This window comes from Danio aesculapii, chromosome 18 (assembly GCF_903798145.1).
Source record: "Danio aesculapii chromosome 18, fDanAes4.1, whole genome shotgun sequence".
Classification (NCBI taxonomy): domain Eukaryota; kingdom Metazoa; phylum Chordata; class Actinopteri; order Cypriniformes; family Danionidae; genus Danio; species Danio aesculapii.
In genome coordinates this window covers 35,287,353-35,305,550 of record NC_079452.1, presented here as the reverse complement: position 1 = coordinate 35,305,550, position 18,198 = coordinate 35,287,353, and the positions used below count along the sequence as shown (strand labels likewise).

The following is an 18,198-nucleotide window of genomic DNA, read 5'->3' as shown; positions in this document are numbered from 1 at the left end:
GAGAGATGCAGCTTAACCGAATGAAGAGAGACTTGACGGAGTTGGTATACTAAAAGGGGGTGTGTCAGGCAGCGTGCGTGTGTGTTCATCCATACGAAAAACAGAGGTGCGTGTGCGTGTGTTCATGTGTCATAGAGAGAGAGAGAGAGAGAGAGAGAGAGAGAGAGAGAGAGAGAGAGAGAGAGAGAGAGAGAGCAGTAAAACACACACACACACACACACACACACAGGCACAGACAGAGTCAAATCTTTTCCGCAGCAGGACGGCAGGCTGAAGGATTACTCCTATTTTAGACTCTTCATCCACGCGTCCCGGGGTGAGCACATCTTTTCTGGCGCAGTCAAACTTTGTGTGTGTGTGTGTGTGTGTGTGTGTGTGTGTGTGTGCAGTGAGCTCGCTTGCTGGTGTGTGGATATGTGTCACTGTATGATGAAGAGAAGATGCGCTAAATACTGCTGCACTGGTTGGTAATGTAGACCAGCATCCCTGTTTTTCCTGCTCTCTTGCTGAAATATAAATGATAGATGTGCTGCATCCCGTTACCAGGAAAGAGAGTTGAGAAATATAAAGGAAAAGGTTCATGCGAGTTAAGTCGGTCTTACTCTGCAGCAGTGGTTTGGACATTTGACATAAATCTAGGCTGATGGAGATCTGCTTCTCTTATTAGCGATGGTTGATTATTAATGTAGATAAATATAGCGCTTGTTTGTTGGTTTTAACAGTACGCATTAGCATCTATTTCTTTAGCGCGCGTGTGTGTGTGTGTCCTGTTCTCTGAGGTGCGTTTTTCTGAATTGGGTCACATGACTCGAGGGGATCGAGTAAAACTGATGGTGTGTATGTCGGTCCAGTTTTAATTATGCCAAATGTATAATTTAGTTTGTAATATATATAGTATATATTGTAGTATATATATATATATATATATATATATATATATATATATATATATATATATATATATATATATATATATATATATATATATATATATATCATGTAAAGAGATTCAGGATGTCTCAGCATATTGGTTTTCAGATGACACCAATATGATAAAAATTGCAGATGAAGCCTACAGTGTTATGAATATCTAAATTCAACATTATTTTATTATTTGATTATTTACAGGCTGTACTGGATTTACACATATGATGATATTTAAACATTATTATAAGACTAACATTATTATTGCAAATAAGTATTTTTCATTCATTCATTTTCTTTCTGCTTAGTTCCTTTATTCATCAGGGGTCACCACAGCGGAATGAACCAGCAACTTGTCCAGCATATGTTTTACACAGCGGATGCCTTTCCAGCTGCAATCCAAGACTGGGAAACATCCATACTCACTCATTCACACACATACACTACAGCCAATTTAGTTTACCCAATTCACCTATAGCGCATGTCTTTGGACTTGTGGGGGAAACCGGAGCAGGAAGAAACTTACGCAAACATGGGGAGAATATACAAACTCCACACAGAAATGCTAACTGGTCTAGCCAGGACTCAAATCAGTGACCTTCTTGCTGTGAGGCGACAGTGCTAACCACTGAGCCACCGTGTTGCCACAAACGAGTATTTTCTTTAACTATTTTATTTTTTAAATGTTTTTTTGCTATGAAGTAGAGTTTATATAATTATATAATTATTTTGTTATATGTGGAGAAGGGACATGATAATTTATATGTATATTTTGCTGTAATGCAAAAGCATCCCCCTCTTGTTTTTTTTTTTAAGCACACATTTTCTACATGTTTAGTGTTGCAAAAATATGTCAAAACTTTAAGAAATATTCAAAGATTTTATTTGACTTTGTAAAGAAAAATATATTTATACTAACTTAATATATACATGTGAATTATTGAATGTTATTTGCGAATCAGTGAAATTTTGCTAAATTTAATTTAGTAATTTTAAAATTAATTTTAGTGCTTTGTAAAGAAGTATAGATTAAAATAATACATACATATTATAATATTTTATTTCACTTTTATTTTATTGCACAAACTTTATATTTCATTGTTTATATTGATAATTTAATATCTACAATTTGAAATTCATTCATTTTCTTTTCGGCTTAGTCCCTTTATTAATCTGGCAAAGCACCACCAGGAATGAAACTCAGCATCTGGAAATGTCTGTGTGTTCCAGACTTCATGCTGTAATTGACTGAAAAGGATTTACAACCAAGTATTAAAAAGTGAAAGTTTGATTTATGATTATTATTCTGTCCAATTACTTTTGGTCCCTTAACAAGTGGGAGGCACATATGCAAACATTTGTAATTACTACACCATTCACCTGATTTGAATGTGAATGCCCTCAAATTAAAGCTGACAGTCTGCAGTTAAAGCAAATCTTGTTCGTTTCATTGTTTCATTTCAAATTCATTGTGTTGGTGTATAAAGCCAAAAATGTTAGAATTGTGTTGACGTCCACATATTTATTGACCTAACTCTATACATATGTATATATAAACTTTTTTTTTCTTTTCCAGATCCAGCACAGAATGTGAGCTTGAAATGGGATCAGCGTTGTGTGACAGTGAGGTGTAAGATCTTCAGAGGAGTGTCAGCATGACCCCTCACCGTCAAGCTCTACTGCTGCTCTTCACTTTCTCCCAATGTGCCAGCCTGTCTTTAAATAGAAATGAACAAGCCCACTTTTTGCCCAGCACGGACCCAGAGCCAGGCGACAGCTCATCATGGACATCAAAAACGGACCCAAGTTTATCCCCTGATGCACTACATCCCAGCAGAGACTTTTTGACTAAACCAAACCTTTACGTCACAACAGCCTCAAAAACACCATGGATCAAAACGTTAGTTTCCAGTAAGACTGAGCTTCCCTTGGATATCCAGAACGATGAAGAGGGAACTCAAACCGAGCAATCCGATTGGACAAATTTCAAGCAAGACCAATCATTTAAAACTTCACTCGCAACACGCCAGCCTTTTCCTTCTCAAACCTGGAGTTCAGAATCCAAAAACAGGAATACATTTAAATCCAAAACTGCTGCAGAAACCAGCACCCATTGGACACTTTGGAAGTCCTTTAGTGCCACCCAGACACCATATGCCAGAGGAACTTTAGATGGCACCACTTCGCCAAAAGAGCCATCCAAGGAAACAAAGGATTTAACAGATGCTCCTACAGGTAATCAAATTAAAGCTACATCAGAGCCAACTCATGCATTTCATGACAACCTGAGAGCGTGTGAATGTGCAATAGATACCATTAAAACATGTGCTATTGTTTGATTGTTTAACTTATGATAAATTTACACTGCAATAATGGAACTGGATATGGCATTATGCATATTTGAGGTGGCACAGATGCATTTGCATGACTATTTCAGCTGTAGAAGTTGATATGATGGCTCTGAGCATGGATAATTTAGTGTGGCTATAATGCAGCATTAAGTCTATACTGAATTTTCAGCCGGGGGCGACACAGTGGCTCAGTTATTAGCACTGTCGCCTCACAGCTAAGAAAGTCCCTGCTAGTCCTGGCTGGGTTAGTTGGCTTTTCTGTGTGTAGTTTGCATGTTCTCCCTGTGTTCGTGTGGGTTTCCTCCGGGTGCTCCGGTTTCCCCCAATCCAAAGACATGCGCTATAGGTGAATTGGATTAACAAAATTGGCCGTAGTGTATGAGTGTGAATGAGTGTGTTTCCCAGTACTGGGTTGCAGCTGGAAGGGCATCCGCTGTGTAAAACATATGCTGGATAAGTTGGCGGTTCATTCCGCTGTGGCGACCCCTGATGAAGGGGACATAGTGGTTTATGCCGATGTATCATCTAAAAGTAATCCTGACTTATGAATCATATAACCTTCTGATAGATAGTGTGAAGGATTTGTCAGACTGCTGAACTGGTATCTCTCTTTACTCAACCATTAAACCAGTCAGCTCATTTGAGTCATTCATTCAGGATTCACACCATTCTTTGATTCATGAATCACAAAAAAGATCCACCTCTATGACATGATTCAGACAACTCTGTTTACTCTATGTTTCATTTGTATGTGATTGAGACTAGCCTCATCCCAGTTAACAGGAAAGATTCTCAGAACATTCCATAACATTACTTAAAAGTTGTGTAAATATTAACACATAACGTTGTTAAAATAATGTTTCTGGAACATTCTTGCAACATTAGTAGAAAAGCTTCTGAGAACATTAATATGACATTTGCATCCACAAGACCGGTTACTCACTGAAGCTAGGCAGGGCTGAGCCTGGTCAGTACCTGGATGGGAGACCACATGGGAAAACTAGGTTGCTCTTGGAAGTGGTGTTGGTAAGGCCAGCAGGGGGCGCTCATTCTGTGGTCTGTGTGAGACCTAATGCCCCAGTATAGTGAAGGGGACACTACACTGTCCCTTCATTGGCCCCCTACCTGTCACTGTTTCTCTACTCCACCAATAGCTGGTGTGTAGTGAGCGCACTGGCACTGTTGTCTTGTGGCTGCTGTCACATCATCCAAGTGGATGCTGCACATTGATGGTGGTGTGGAGAGACCCCCTTCATGATTGTGAAGCACTTTGGGTGTATCGCCATACATGATAAATGCACTATATAAATACACATTACATTACATTACACGAGATGATTTTTATAATAATGTTTATTCATTCCTTTTCTTTTCCGCTTAGTCCCTTTATTAAACTGGGTTCACCACAGCAGAATGAACCACCAACTTATCCAGCATATGTTTTACACAGCGGATGCCCTTCCAGCTGCAACACATCACTGGGAAACACCCATACACTCTTAGACACACATACTCTACGGTCAATTTAGCTTCTCGAAATTACCTATACCACATGTCTTTGGACTTGTGGGGAAAACCGGACCACCCGGAGAAAACCCACGTTAACACAGGGAGAACATGCAAACTCCACACAGAAATGCCAACTAACCCAGCCAGGGCTCAAACCAACGACCTCCTTGCTGTGAGGCGACATCGCTACCCACTGCGTCACCACGCCGCCCCCAATAATGTTTCTAATGTAAATAATGTTTTTTTTTTTAACCAAATAAATAACATTAACACATCTTTTAAAAAATGGGATGTTTTGAAGGTGCTAAAAACCTTCCACAAATAACTTAATAACAAATAAATGTTATAATTCCACAAATAAATTACAATACTATGGAAACTTTCTTTGAGTATGAATATAATGTGTATGGAATGTTTTAATAATGTTTTAAATAGTGAAAACATTAATACAGTATCTTAAGACTGAAGTTTTATGAAAATGTTTTGAGTAACCACATACATTATGAACTTTTCAATCATTCATTCATTCATTTTCCTTCAGCTTAGTCTCTATTTCAGAGGTTGCCACAGCGTAATGAACCGGCAACTATTTCAGCATATATTCTTATGCAGCGGGTGCCCTTCCAGCCGCATCTCAGTACTGGGAAACACTCATACTCACTCATTCATATTCATACACTTTAGCCAATTTAGCTTATTCAGTTCACCTAGACCAGGGGTGCCCAATCTTTTTCGTATGAAGGGCCAAAATCCAAATATCACCGAAAGCCATGGGCCGAAGGTAAATATACCAAACTATATTACATTAAAGTTGCCATGGATATGTTCCTAATTTATTTCATATGATTTCAAAATAAATAGAAAACATTAGTTTAAATCGTATTACCTAATGAAGTATAACTTTTTAAATAAAAACTGCACTGAAAACAAACAATCACATTTATAACACAGTAAAGTTCAATGTTGAGTACACTGGTCAAGCCTTTGACTTGATTTCCTCACCAAAGTCTCTGCATTGTCGGGTGACAGTATGGACATTTAAACAGAATCTGATTAATTTACACCATTTAATAATACCATATAACAATAAAACAAACAAACAAACAAAGAGTTACTTGAAATTTGAATTGACAATCTTGAAACCATCCCCCTATCATTCTCCCTCTCTTTTCAAATGGGATGGCGGGCCAATTTAAAGGTTACCATAGGCCAACTTTGGCCCGCAGGCCCTAGTTTGTGCATCTCCGACCTATACCGAATGTCTTTGGATTGTGGAAAAAACCTGAGCACCTGAAGGAAATCCATGCAAATCCATGAAAACTCCACACAGAAATGCCTACTGGTCCAGCTGGGACACGAACCAGCGACCTTCTTGCTGTGAGGCAACAATGCTAATCACTGAGCCACCGTGCCACCTATGAATATTTTAAAAACATAAAAAAATAATGGCTTCCCACCTTAATGGGATTGTTAACGGAATGTTTTCAGAACCTAAAATTGTTAGCTGGGATTACACTGTATGCTTTTGATTCATAAACAAGCCATTTCTATATGTGGTCATACTATGATTCCCTCAAAAGAGTCATTTGTGTGTGAATCAATGTTTGTTTTTGCCTGCAGTCTTGAAGGACGTCACAGTATATAGAAATTCTTGCCATTTATTTCAGTCTTTTTACTGCATCAAATTTAATACAGGCATTCACATTCTCTCAGGCACTATATAATTGAACCCTAACAGTTCTGCTGAGCAGCAATGTCCCGAAAAGATGATGACACATTTTAAATTGGATAAAGTGTCTGCCTGTACACATCATAATTTTGTAATAAAGGGACATCAGCGTCATTGCACTGCCACTGCTTTTTTAATACTGCTGTATTGACATAAATAAAATCTGCTTAATGTCTGCATCAGTGGCGCATCCTCATTGTGCTCTGCCTATGTTCCTCAAACTGCAGTGAAAACATCAGTATTCCAGCAACGCACAAACCGTTCATCACTGCAGATGTGAGTGGGATACAAGCCCCCTAGTGACTCATTGTAAAACTGATAGCAATTTACTTCTTTTCTCTTTTTGGGGGTTTAAAGAGTTCTGCAGCGAATGAAAAACAATGAGAAAAAAGTTAGCATAGTTTCACGTGTTTAAAGTAAAACTTCACTGTATTTCTGTAAATAGGCTCATTTTATAACTCCCCTACTGATAAAGGTGCAGTAGGTGATTGTCTTCAGAAACATTTTTTGTTGTGCTGGTTGAAAATCTCTTCACATTCCAATGTTAAGTAAATGATCTAATGTATTAATATATTTTTATATTCTGGGTAAGACACAGAAAAATGTTCATCCAATCAAAAAATATCAGACCAACAATTCCCATAATTCTGATAAATAGCCCAAACTATCAGTCAACAAATGTAGATTTGTACATCTGCACACATCGTTCATGCAGACTCACGATTTGTGCATGTACGCGCGCCGAGTTCAGTGCATATGAGACAGTGACAGCAGTAAAAATGAATGCTGAATCAAACTTTAAAATCCTAAACCAATATTGGAGGAAGGAGGACAGCATGGCTGAAGTATTTCTTTTAGACAGGTAATGTTATGTTTTAAAACTATTTTAGTCACGCAAAGCTTATACAGATTGTGTTGTGTTACGATTAATTAATTAATTGATTAATAATTCCTTACATTTATGTAGCACTTTTCTAGACACTCAAAGCGCTTTACTCATTGGGGGTAATCTCCTTATCCACCACCTATGCGCAGCATCCACTTAGATGATTTGACGGCAGCCATATTGCGCCAGACCGCACACAACACACCAGCTGATTGGTGGAGAGGAGACAGAGTAATGAAGCCAATTATCATATGGGGATGCCATGACGGACAGAGGCCAGTGGGCAAATTTGGCCAGGATGCCGGGGTTAACCCCTACTCTTTTTCTTAAGACATCCTCGGATTTTTAATAACCACAGAGAGTAAGGACCTCAGTTTAACGTCTCATTCGAAAGACAGCACCCAAGGAGCAGCATAGAGTCCCCTTCACTATACTGGGGCATTAGGACCCACACAGACCACAGGTTAAGCGCCCTCTGTTAAGCGCCTAATATGGCATTACTAACACCATTTCCGGCAGCAACCTAGCTTTCCCATGTGGTCTCCCATGCAGGTACTGCCCGGGCGCAACCCTGCTTAACTTCAGTGGGCGACCATATGAGAGTTGCAGAGAGCTAACTGCCAGTCAATGGGTTAGAAATGTTGTTCAGCCACTGAAATCTTCCGGCTAAATATTAATGTGAGTATTTTCAATTTCATAAGGGACCTTCTACAGCATCGATAATGTAGATTTGTATTTAGTTTAACAACAAAACATCAGTAAATAGCGCTATTCCGCCTAGCCTGCTTTACTGAGCTGAAGTTGGTTTTATATTCACATTGGTTCATTTTTGAACAATAACAACCTGTGACGCGTTTCCTATATTGTTTACCGTTACTCTGAATATTCGCTCTGAAAAAGCATGTAAGTATGGCTTAGTAATAAGTGTAATTCCTGCACGCTGCTGGCCAACCACTACGCATACAGTAGTCGCTTTAGAACAAAGCGCATGAGAGAATGAGACCAACGATCCTTGCATGCATGAAATATTGCACATTATGAAGTTTTGCTTGCTACACAACTGAAAACATGCTAGATATAATACAGTTTTTTTGTTCAGAATTGTAGTATTATTAAGAACTATAAAGCTTTCTTACTGGTGAATGACATGAACTAGTGGGTTGTCTACTGTCATCTTTAAGGTGCGCATTCGTGATTTCAGGAGGCTTTGGATGGCAGGGGTGGGATTGTGTTTCAAAGATATTATGCTAAGCGGTTAGCATTTTGGTAGATCACCTACTGCACATTTGAACGGTTGTGCTTTACCAACTTTTATTACATCCAGCCAATCTATGAGTCTGGTGGGGGCACTTTTAGCTTAGCATAAATCATTGAATCTGATTAGACCGTTAGCATCTTACAAAAAAATTCTAATGAGTTTTGATAATTTACCCTTTTAAATCTGGACTTTTCTGTAGTTACATTGTGTACTAAGACAGATAGAAAATAGAAAGTTGCTATTTAATAAGTAAATATGTCTAAGACATTCATTCCAGCCTAAAAATTGAGGAATTTTAGTGCTTTACAATTGCTGCAGCAGGCACAATGATATTACGCAGCACCTGAAAATAGTCCACAGGTAGGTCTTAATACGCAATATAGCTACACAAAAGTCAAGCTTTAAAAATGTTTTTTTTTTTTGAGTGAGATGCTAATGGTCTAATCCGATTCAATGATCTAAGCTAAGCTAACCTAAAAGTTCTCCAAAGATTGGCTGAATTAAAAATGATAAAACTCAACTGATTAACTCTAGGGAGGTCATAAATGAGCCTATTCCCAAAAAAGGTGGAGTGTTCCTTTAAGTTTTCTAATCCTATTTTGTCTGACAGAAATGACCTTTATTATGTCAAGCCCTGACCGTGATCGAGAGGAGAGTGAGAGTGTTGAACAAGTGAAAAAGGAGCAAAAATCTCAGTCGACCGCCACCGTGATCAAGGTCACTGAAACCTCTCCTAAAACAGGTACTGAAGCATTCACTGTCAGAATGACCTCTATTCTAACATATTAACTTTTACTGCTGGATAAAAGAGTGCAATGGCTTTTCAGTGCTTCATCAAGTGCCAGAATGAAAGGTTACAAGAATCTAAAATGATTATCTGTATGCATTTTAAATAGTCAGGGAGTCAGAGTTGAATCATAAATCGCAATGGCTGCTAAAAATTCAGTCTTTAAAGGTGAGAGTTAAGCCAGACTCTGTGACCTTAATTACCACATGCTAAAGGACTAATGCTGACTGTAATGCCGCAGTGAATTCTCCATCCTTATCAATACAGAAACAATCTCAATCAATCCTGGAATAATAAGAGTGTCCACAATATTTGAAAATAAAATGAGTCTGTATTGAAAAACTTTACCTTCGTGCGCAGGTATTTAAGTGACGTAATGCTATATGAAAGTGTGTCAGTTTCTAATTTTTAAATAGTCACACACACGCGAGAACGGCAACAGGGTCAATGCCCTCTTATCTGTGCCATACGTGAATGTGTGTCAGGGATGAAGTGTGCGACCCATTTACAACAGCCTACTTCCACATCTCTTCTAATTAACATAGTCAGTGCTTTATTTGGTCTTATATTCATGGCCCTCCATTTCATACTGGAGTAACATCATCTACTTTAGTTTTAGTGCATTTGTATGCTTTAAGATGCATCTGTGTGAAACATTGGTGTGTGGTTTGTTGGTCTGTGTTTCCATGTGCAAAATAATGTGTAAAATATAATGAGCTGCTTGTGGACAATATTAGCTTTGTTTTTTGAGACTATAACCCAGGGCGCATAAACAGACCAAGATTAAGACTGGATTATAATATCCGACTCCATTTTAGAGGCATCATATAACTGTATTTAACCGTTCGAATGGAATATGTACAGATAAAAACAGGCAAGCTTTACCTGATCTTCACATGTTAAAAAGACACATGTAAAATATGTGGAATGCTTGTGAAATGTAGTTTTGGAACATTTTCGATGTGATGTGTATCATGTGAAATTGTTTCAAAACCACATATTTCAGACATTTTCATATATGTTCCACATATTTACAATGTAGCTTAACTACACTAAAAGCTACCCTCGGGGAAATGTAGCAAGCTAAGCTATATGCTACTTAGCAAAAGTAGCTTAGCTACATCTAAGCTATTTTTGCAATTTTCATTTTTAAATCCAAGCAACTTAAATCCAAGTCAGTCATGTCTTAGTGATCAATAAAAAGGTAATTGAAACATATTAGGCAGAATTATTCAGTTCAGTTATTTACTGTAAATAATATGCTGTACTAAACAGAAACACATTATAGTATATAACAGCAAAAACGAACAATCCAATAAAACCGTGTTGCACATTTAAAATACTATAGTAATTTATAGTAAAGGGAAATATTTAGGAATGAGCATTATTTTGTATATATATTTACATCACTTCATTTATGAATTACACTAAAGTAGTATCATTAGTAACTATAACGAACTAATAGTAATTACCATATTATACTTTAGTCTTATCTACAGTAAACTATATATATATATATATATATATATATATATATATATATATATATATATATATATATATATATATATATATATATATATATATATATATATATGCACAACAAATTAACTTGAGTATTTCACTATTGTGTAGTTAAAAAACATTATAGTACTTACTATAAATTACTAAAGTATTATTGAGCACAGCATCAGAATTAATGTTATTACATCTTAGCATGTACTTCTCGAGGTATTGTCACGAGGAATCCTGCTTCAGAAATAACTCCTCTCCCTCAGTCATCTTTCCATCTAGCAAATTTCTTGTGTTAGCCTAATTGGTTCACCGACTAGAGCGAGAGGTGGCAGTAACGCACCAAAAGTTTGTTGTTGACCACCGTAAAACAGGAAGAAGAAGAAATCACCATTCTCGCCATCATATGGATTTACTTTCATTGGCTAGACACCGGCCTTACAGCTCCATGAATGTCGGTGCTATCACTTATTGATCTGCTATCAGTAAATGTAGCTTGTGTGGACGCTACTCCGCTACTTGACTAAAAAAATTGCTTCACTACAGAAAAGCTATTTGATTTAGAAAGTAGCGATGCTACCGCCACGCTACTGAGAAATATAGTTAAGCAAGTAGCGTGACTACTTGTAGCGACGCTACTGCCCAATACTAAAAACATTCATCTATAATACTTTTAAAGTACTGAAAGTTCAATTTCCAAGTAAAGTCTGATACTAACCTAAATGTTGTCTTTCAGCATCTCCTGGTGATGACTGGAGCAGGTCTTCCACACTTCCGGACTGCAACCTGATTGGCTTTGGGAGCTGTCAGTCATCTGACTCTTTGAGGAATAAAGCTTCAACTAACAACACTCTATCTACTCCACCTCCGGCTTATTTAACCACACCCCCTGGTGTCATAAACCCACCCCTTGAAGCCCTGACTCCGCCTCTACTGGTCCCTTTACTGACTGACTGGAACGCTGCCATGGCAACATGGGGCCTGGCATGGGAATTGCAGGTTTACGTACTGGGCTGCGTGTTCTTGCTCGTGGCTGCGCTTTCTGCGCTCAGTCTGATGTGTTTGCCATTGCGCTGGCCCTCCGGCTGTGCCCACTTCAGCCTCCTCCACCTCCTCCAACTACTAACAAGTTCCAGTAGGGCTCTGTGGCTCCTCTACGATCCATATGGCCAAAAAGAGCGCCTTCCCATAGGCTGGGCTCGACTACTGCATGAAGCTGCTTATCCATGTCTTACAGCATCGTTTGGCTTGCTGCTGCTACTGCTAACTGCCCGCTCTTGTACCCAGCTACTGTCTCAGAACACCCTGCAGCGCAGCACCTGCCTTTTGGCAGCCCTAGTGCTTCTGCATGTGGCCATTGTGATGGCGTCCATGGCAATACTGCAACTTTTTCCTACCCTGCAAGTTGTGCCTCTATTACCTGCTGCAGCCTTCGTGCTGATGTCCTCGATCCTTTCATTCACGTATCTGCTTCTCTATTGCTGTGCCCGTGCTGACGTCAAACACATTTACCGCCTCAACGAGAGCTCTCCTGAACGGCCATCATGCCATGCCAGCAGGTGTCCATTTACTGAGGCGCGGATGTGGGAGAGGGCGGCTAAGGCTGGGGTGTTTTCTGCCCTCTTCCTCCTGGCATGCGGAAGTCTCAGACTCTATGCAATGCTACACGCAGGAGGGTTGACCGGTGGAGTCATGGTTGGTCTGATGCCCTGGCCATGGTGGGGTTTCCAGCTCAGCTGCAGAGTGTGTGAAACAGGAGTTTGTCTAACTCTCGCCCTTATAATCACTCACCCCCTTCTCTGTTGCGGAGTGCCCCCTTCCAAACCTGGGGGATGCAGCTGGCTCTTCAAAAATCCACCAACAGAGGGCACCACATCTGGAAAACCCACAATCCTCTCAAGTCGTTGTGGCTGGTCACTACGGCCCGCAGAGAAGCTGGGGTTGTGTGAAGGAATTGTACGGCGGGAAAGTGAAAGCGTGCCACTCTATACCTTGGTGGAGCTTCCGCACAGTGAATCCGACGGACTGGACCTTCACTATCCCAGCAGTCCTCAGCACGAGCCTTCAACACAGCTTGTCCAAACCACTAAAACAAACAAAGCATCCCACGCATCTTCTTTTGCAAGTTTGGATGCTGATTCTACAGCAGATCTGCGGCCCCCTTCACCTATCGACCTACGCCGAAGTATTGATGAGGCCTTAAACAGCGAGGCTCTGTTCCAGCATAGCCTATTCGGCTCCTCCAGACTCTCTCTTAGCACCCGTGGACCACCAGACGGACAACCCTGTCGGGGCAACTCCACTGAAGTCAGCCTTTACCGCACTTCCTCCTGTGGGGATGTGGACCCCGCTACTGTACCTAGCCGATCCAGGCAGTGGAGCACTATATCTGGGAGACCAGCTCAGGTCTCGGTCCACTGCGGTGGGATAAACTCAACAGAACACTCTCAGAGCAGCCTACATAGGGGCTCTCAGTCAGGGCAGCAGCTCCACAGAAGGTACACCACCTTAGGGTCTACATCCTCCAGAGGGAGCGTGGATGTGGATACCACTTCTCATGTTGATGAGCTTGCAGTTCAGGCTGAATTTATTAACGTCTGCAGGCAAATAGATGCACTTAGTATTAGCAGCGACACGATTGATCTATAGGTAAAGAAATCTGTATTGAATCAACTACATATTGTGCTGGAGTGTTGATGAACTGTGCTTGCATGCAGAATTAGCCTTAAGGTTGTCCGCAAAGTTTAACAATTGGACTAGGTTGGTCCAAATCGGCTCTAGGAGGGCCACTTTGCTGTACAGTAAACTCCATCACATCTGCTTGTAAGTTTTCTTTTGAGAACCTTTCCTGTGTTTATATATGCCTACTTACTTTCATCCTATATAGCATATAGCATTCATAAAAGTGTTAATGACCTATTTACACTTTTTTTAATCTGCTGAGATTTTCTGATTCTGAAGTGTGTATCTAATGGACACTTTTATATCCCATGAGGCCACAGGAAAGTATTCGGTCATGGCAGTGAAACAATACAATTGATGCTTGTAGGTTGAATAACAGTGACAATAAGATGGATACAGTACCTTTAAATGCACACATTCATACAACATAGAACATACCTTTTGAACAGTCAGAGTAAGTTTCAAGACAAATAATAATATACTATAAATAATAATGTACAGTATGTGATTTTGGATGTAGAGCTGGATTTGGTGGGGCAGGTGTTCAGGAACAGGATTGAACACCTCTGGATTTATTTATTAAGCTTGGTTTGATGAAAAGATTATTTTGTAAGTCTAAAAGAAAGATGCTTATGTGTACCTTTAGCTAAAATGTTAGCACTTATGCTATTAAGATGCTTTATGGTGAGGCATCTTCAATTTTGCATTTACAGTATCTCACCTATAGCCTTTTTTTCTTGTTGTGGAATGGAACCTTAGAAATCTATTGAAATATGAGAGAAAGGCATCTTTAGCAAAAGTCTGCATGAAGATGACAATGACAAACAGAAAAATATATGCAGGTTATTTTTAAATGCTAAATGCTAATTAGCCATTTTTAATGGATCACTTGCAATTTTAGTTCTACTGTTATTAAACTATAATAGACTAAAATTGTATTTAATTGCCAATTTACATGCATTCTTACTGCAAACTGAGGCTATGCTTGCAATAGCATGCTAGCATAGTGTTTGTACTGTTTCTGCAGTATGTGAATGTTCTGTTTGGATAAATAACTATATGATTTACTGCATCTGCAATAAAACACTGAATGCAGGCACTGAATTAAATATGATGTCACGTGACAACAATGTAGCTTAGCCTAAAACTGTAAACAAATCTTTTATTGATGTCTAATGCATACTGTTGCGCATACTGTATACATTACAGTATGCACAAAGAAATATGCTAGTAGTCCATTTCGAGCATAGCCTCAGTCTTTGTAGCATTGCTAAACATACACTCATTCATTAGGTACAACTTTATTAGCCACTTTATTAGGTACAACTGCTTAACGTTAACGCAAATTTCTAATCAGCCAATCACATGGTAGCAACTCAATGCATTTAGGCATGTAGACATGGTCAAGACGACCTGCTGCAGTTCAAACAGAGCAACAGAATGGGGAAGAAAAGTGACTTTAAACGTGGCATGGTTGTTGGTGCCAGACGGGCTGGTCTGAGTATTTTAGAAACTGCTGATCTACTGGGATTTTCACGCACAACCATCTCTGGTAGGATGACAGGGTCAGAATTTGGTGTCAATAACACGAAAGCATGGATCCATCCTGCCTGTATCAATGGTTCAACTTGGTGGTGGTGGAGTTATGGTGTGGGGGATATTTTCTTGGCACACTTTGGCCCATTAGTACCAATTGAGCATCGTGTCAACACCACAGCCTACCTGAGTATTGTTGCTGACCATGTCCATCCCTTTATGACCACAGTGTACCCATCTTCGGATGGCTACTTCCAGCAGGATAATGCGCCATGTCAAGCACAAATCATCTCAGACTGGTTTCTCGAACATGACAATGAGTTTACTGTACTCACATGGCCTCCACAGTCACCAGATCTCAATCTATTAGAGCACCTTTGGGATGTGGTGGAACGGGAGATTCGCATCATGGAAGTGCAGCCGACAAATCTTCAGCAACTGTGTGATGCTATCTCTGAGGAATATTTCCAGTATCTTGTTAAATCTATGCCACGAAGGATTAAGGCAGTTCTGAAGGCAAAAGGGGGTCCAACCCGGTACTAGTAAGGTGTACTTAATAAAGTGGCCATTGAGTGTATATACAGTACACATAGCCTCAGTCTTAGCAGTGTAGCATTGCTAAATCTATGTGCCCATACGCCCTTATAACTATTGTGGTGCGCAGATACTGCCCTCTGTAGGCTGTATATACGAAAAACATGAAATACAGTTTTTTGCCTTTGACACTGACAAAGCCTATATAATGTAAGATCATCTCAATATTGGCAAGGAAAAACGTTTTTCATTTGTTGCCAAATCTTTGAAATGTGCTCTATTTTCTGGTAACTGGCCCAATGACACCTTACATTCCTTAATTTGGTGTAGAAAATTACAAATAAACAATTGTGAATAAATAAAAAGAAATGTTAAAACATTAAAGCAGACAAAAACTAATACTACAAGACCACAATAAAGAACCCAGTCTATAAAACTCATTCTTTATTCTATAAACTGCATTATATTCAGAATGACAATACAACAATCTGTGCAAACTACAAAATAGAGCTCAGTATCACTTTCACGGCAAATGCTTACAACTCTCCTTTACTTCTGACCTTGTAAATCTTCATTTTTTATACTGTAAAATGTTTGATATATGTAAATCCTTCTAAGATGATGCAAGTGTGTGAAACGAATAAATAAACGTTAAGAAATGAGCGCCTCTACTGTCTAATAAATACATTATTGACTAGCATAAGGCGAGTAACAGTACAAACTCCCTGATTTTAAGGCTGATACTCATAATCCTGTCATCGTTCTAGTGCGATCTGATTAAACAGCAAGCAGCCTGCGAATGTAATCAAGAAAACTAATTCATTTCATAATAGATTTCATTAGAACTGAACTCATAACACTCACACATGTGGGGTGAACATGATTCACCTCAACAAATATTGCTATTAAACCAACAGACGTTTTTAATTAGGATCTTTGGAACAAGATAGACTAAACATACCCTGTATACCACACATTTATAAGATACACTCTCTGTTTCACATACACACATGTATAGGATCTTCATATTTCAGAGTACATTCATAGTCTAAATTTCTCATAGGGAAGCCCGAAGAAAACAAAAATACAGCTATGAAACAAAAGCTCCATAGGTTCTTTAGTCCTAATGATGGCTTGTTTTTAATGTTTACCCAGATTTGAAAGCCATCAGGAAGAAGGATAAAGGATTGAAGATTGTGTAGAAATGCCCTTTTTAGCTGCTGTTTTTAGTGACGGCCGGTGACGGGACATTAGGTCCAACTCTTGGGTGCCCCCTGCTGCCAGGCTCAATATAACCGTTTCTCGTAACTGCCGGAACACAAACAGAGCATTAAAAATGACCCTTTATTCTCTACATATACAATTAAGAGTTTTTTTTATTTTACAAATATGTTACCCATATCAAAAACAGTTCACCCAAAATTGAAAATATAAAAAGCACCATGGAAGTAAGTCTTTAGCACTGACTGTTTTTTCATGCACTTGTCCATTTTAAGTTTACTGTTAATTTTAATTTATTTTTTGGCTTTTGATCTTTTTTTTCAGCCGAATGTGAAGAAAACATCTAAAATACATGGCTAAATGCATCTTTTGTTGCGTTTTATAAAAATATGTGTCTGTAGATGTCCACTGCTATCAAGCCAGTGTTGTGCCGAGAAACGCAACCCTGCTGCAAAATGCACTGTAAAACCCAAAAAGTTAAGGTAACTCAAACCATTTGAGGAAACTGTTTGCAATAAAGCATTTAAGTCCAAAAGCTAATCCTAATGAGTACTGTGAACTTAATCCATTTAAGTAAACAAAGTAATTTTAACACAGTAAAACCCAATATCTGACTCTTAAACAATGTCAGGATAATAATCAATTTAAAAAGTTGTATAAATATATGTTATTAAAGGAGTATAACGATGAAGGTGATTGAAAAGGTATAAAAAGAGAAAGGTATGCTGAAATTTTAATTAATGGCTACCTGCAGTACTAGTTTTTTTTGTTTGTTTTTTTCTCTGGGTTTATGTTACAAGGTATACGGGTACAAAATGGAAGCAAACATATAGTTTGTCGGATATGCGAAAAGGATAGAATGTGTTCATGTGAAAGGAAGAGATAAGTAAAGGAAGAAATAAGTTTAAGTAATAGACGAATGATGTATGTGGTAATAGGGTGGGAAAATAATAAGCTTGTGCTTCATCCCACTCCATTTTCGACCATGTTGAAAAGTATTCTTTTGTTAATGATATTTTATGTATGATATTTAGTTCGAAAATAAATAAATCAAATCAAATCAAATCAAATCATATATAAAGAGAACCCAAACCACCTGAGTACTGTAAAACCCAATAAGTTAAGGCAAGTCAAACCGTTTGAAAAAAGTGATTGCGACAAACCATTTGAGTTAAAAAAAATTATCTATATGAGTACTGTGAACTTACTCCATTTAAGTTGAAGTAACGAGGTATTTAATTAACTCATTACCTACAACATTGAGTTCA

At 38.7% G+C, this 18,198-nt stretch overlaps 2 protein-coding genes across 6 annotated transcripts in view; one reads left to right on the top strand and one right to left on the bottom strand.

Annotated features, from left to right (window-relative positions):
* The first annotated feature begins 236 nt into the window (after positions 1 to 236).
* On the top strand, positions 237 to 16,371 carry prrt4a (proline rich transmembrane protein 4a). 2 transcript variants are annotated; one of them, XM_056477900.1, is made up of 4 exons: positions 237 to 317; positions 2,502 to 3,160; positions 9,269 to 9,400; positions 11,694 to 16,371. In XM_056477900.1, the coding sequence occupies exons 2-4, from the start codon at positions 2,581 to 2,583 to the stop codon at positions 13,604 to 13,606; spliced, it is 2,625 nt and encodes an 874-aa protein (XP_056333875.1). In that variant the 5' UTR covers positions 237 to 317; positions 2,502 to 2,580; the 3' UTR covers positions 13,607 to 16,371. The 2 variants fall into 2 exon arrangements, with proteins under 2 accessions (XP_056333875.1, XP_056333876.1); XM_056477901.1 differs by lacking the exon at positions 9,269 to 9,400.
* The window catches only part of impdh1a (IMP (inosine 5'-monophosphate) dehydrogenase 1a), a 40,791-nt gene continuing 38,731 nt past the window's right edge, over positions 16,139 to 18,198 (bottom strand). For all 4 annotated transcript variants that reach the window (XM_056477905.1, XM_056477902.1, XM_056477903.1 and 1 more), the window contains one exon: positions 16,139 to 17,017. In XM_056477905.1, coding sequence (XP_056333880.1) covers positions 16,996 to 17,017 — 22 coding nt within the window. In that variant the 3' untranslated portion in view covers positions 16,139 to 16,995. The remainder of the gene's footprint in view (positions 17,018 to 18,198) is intronic.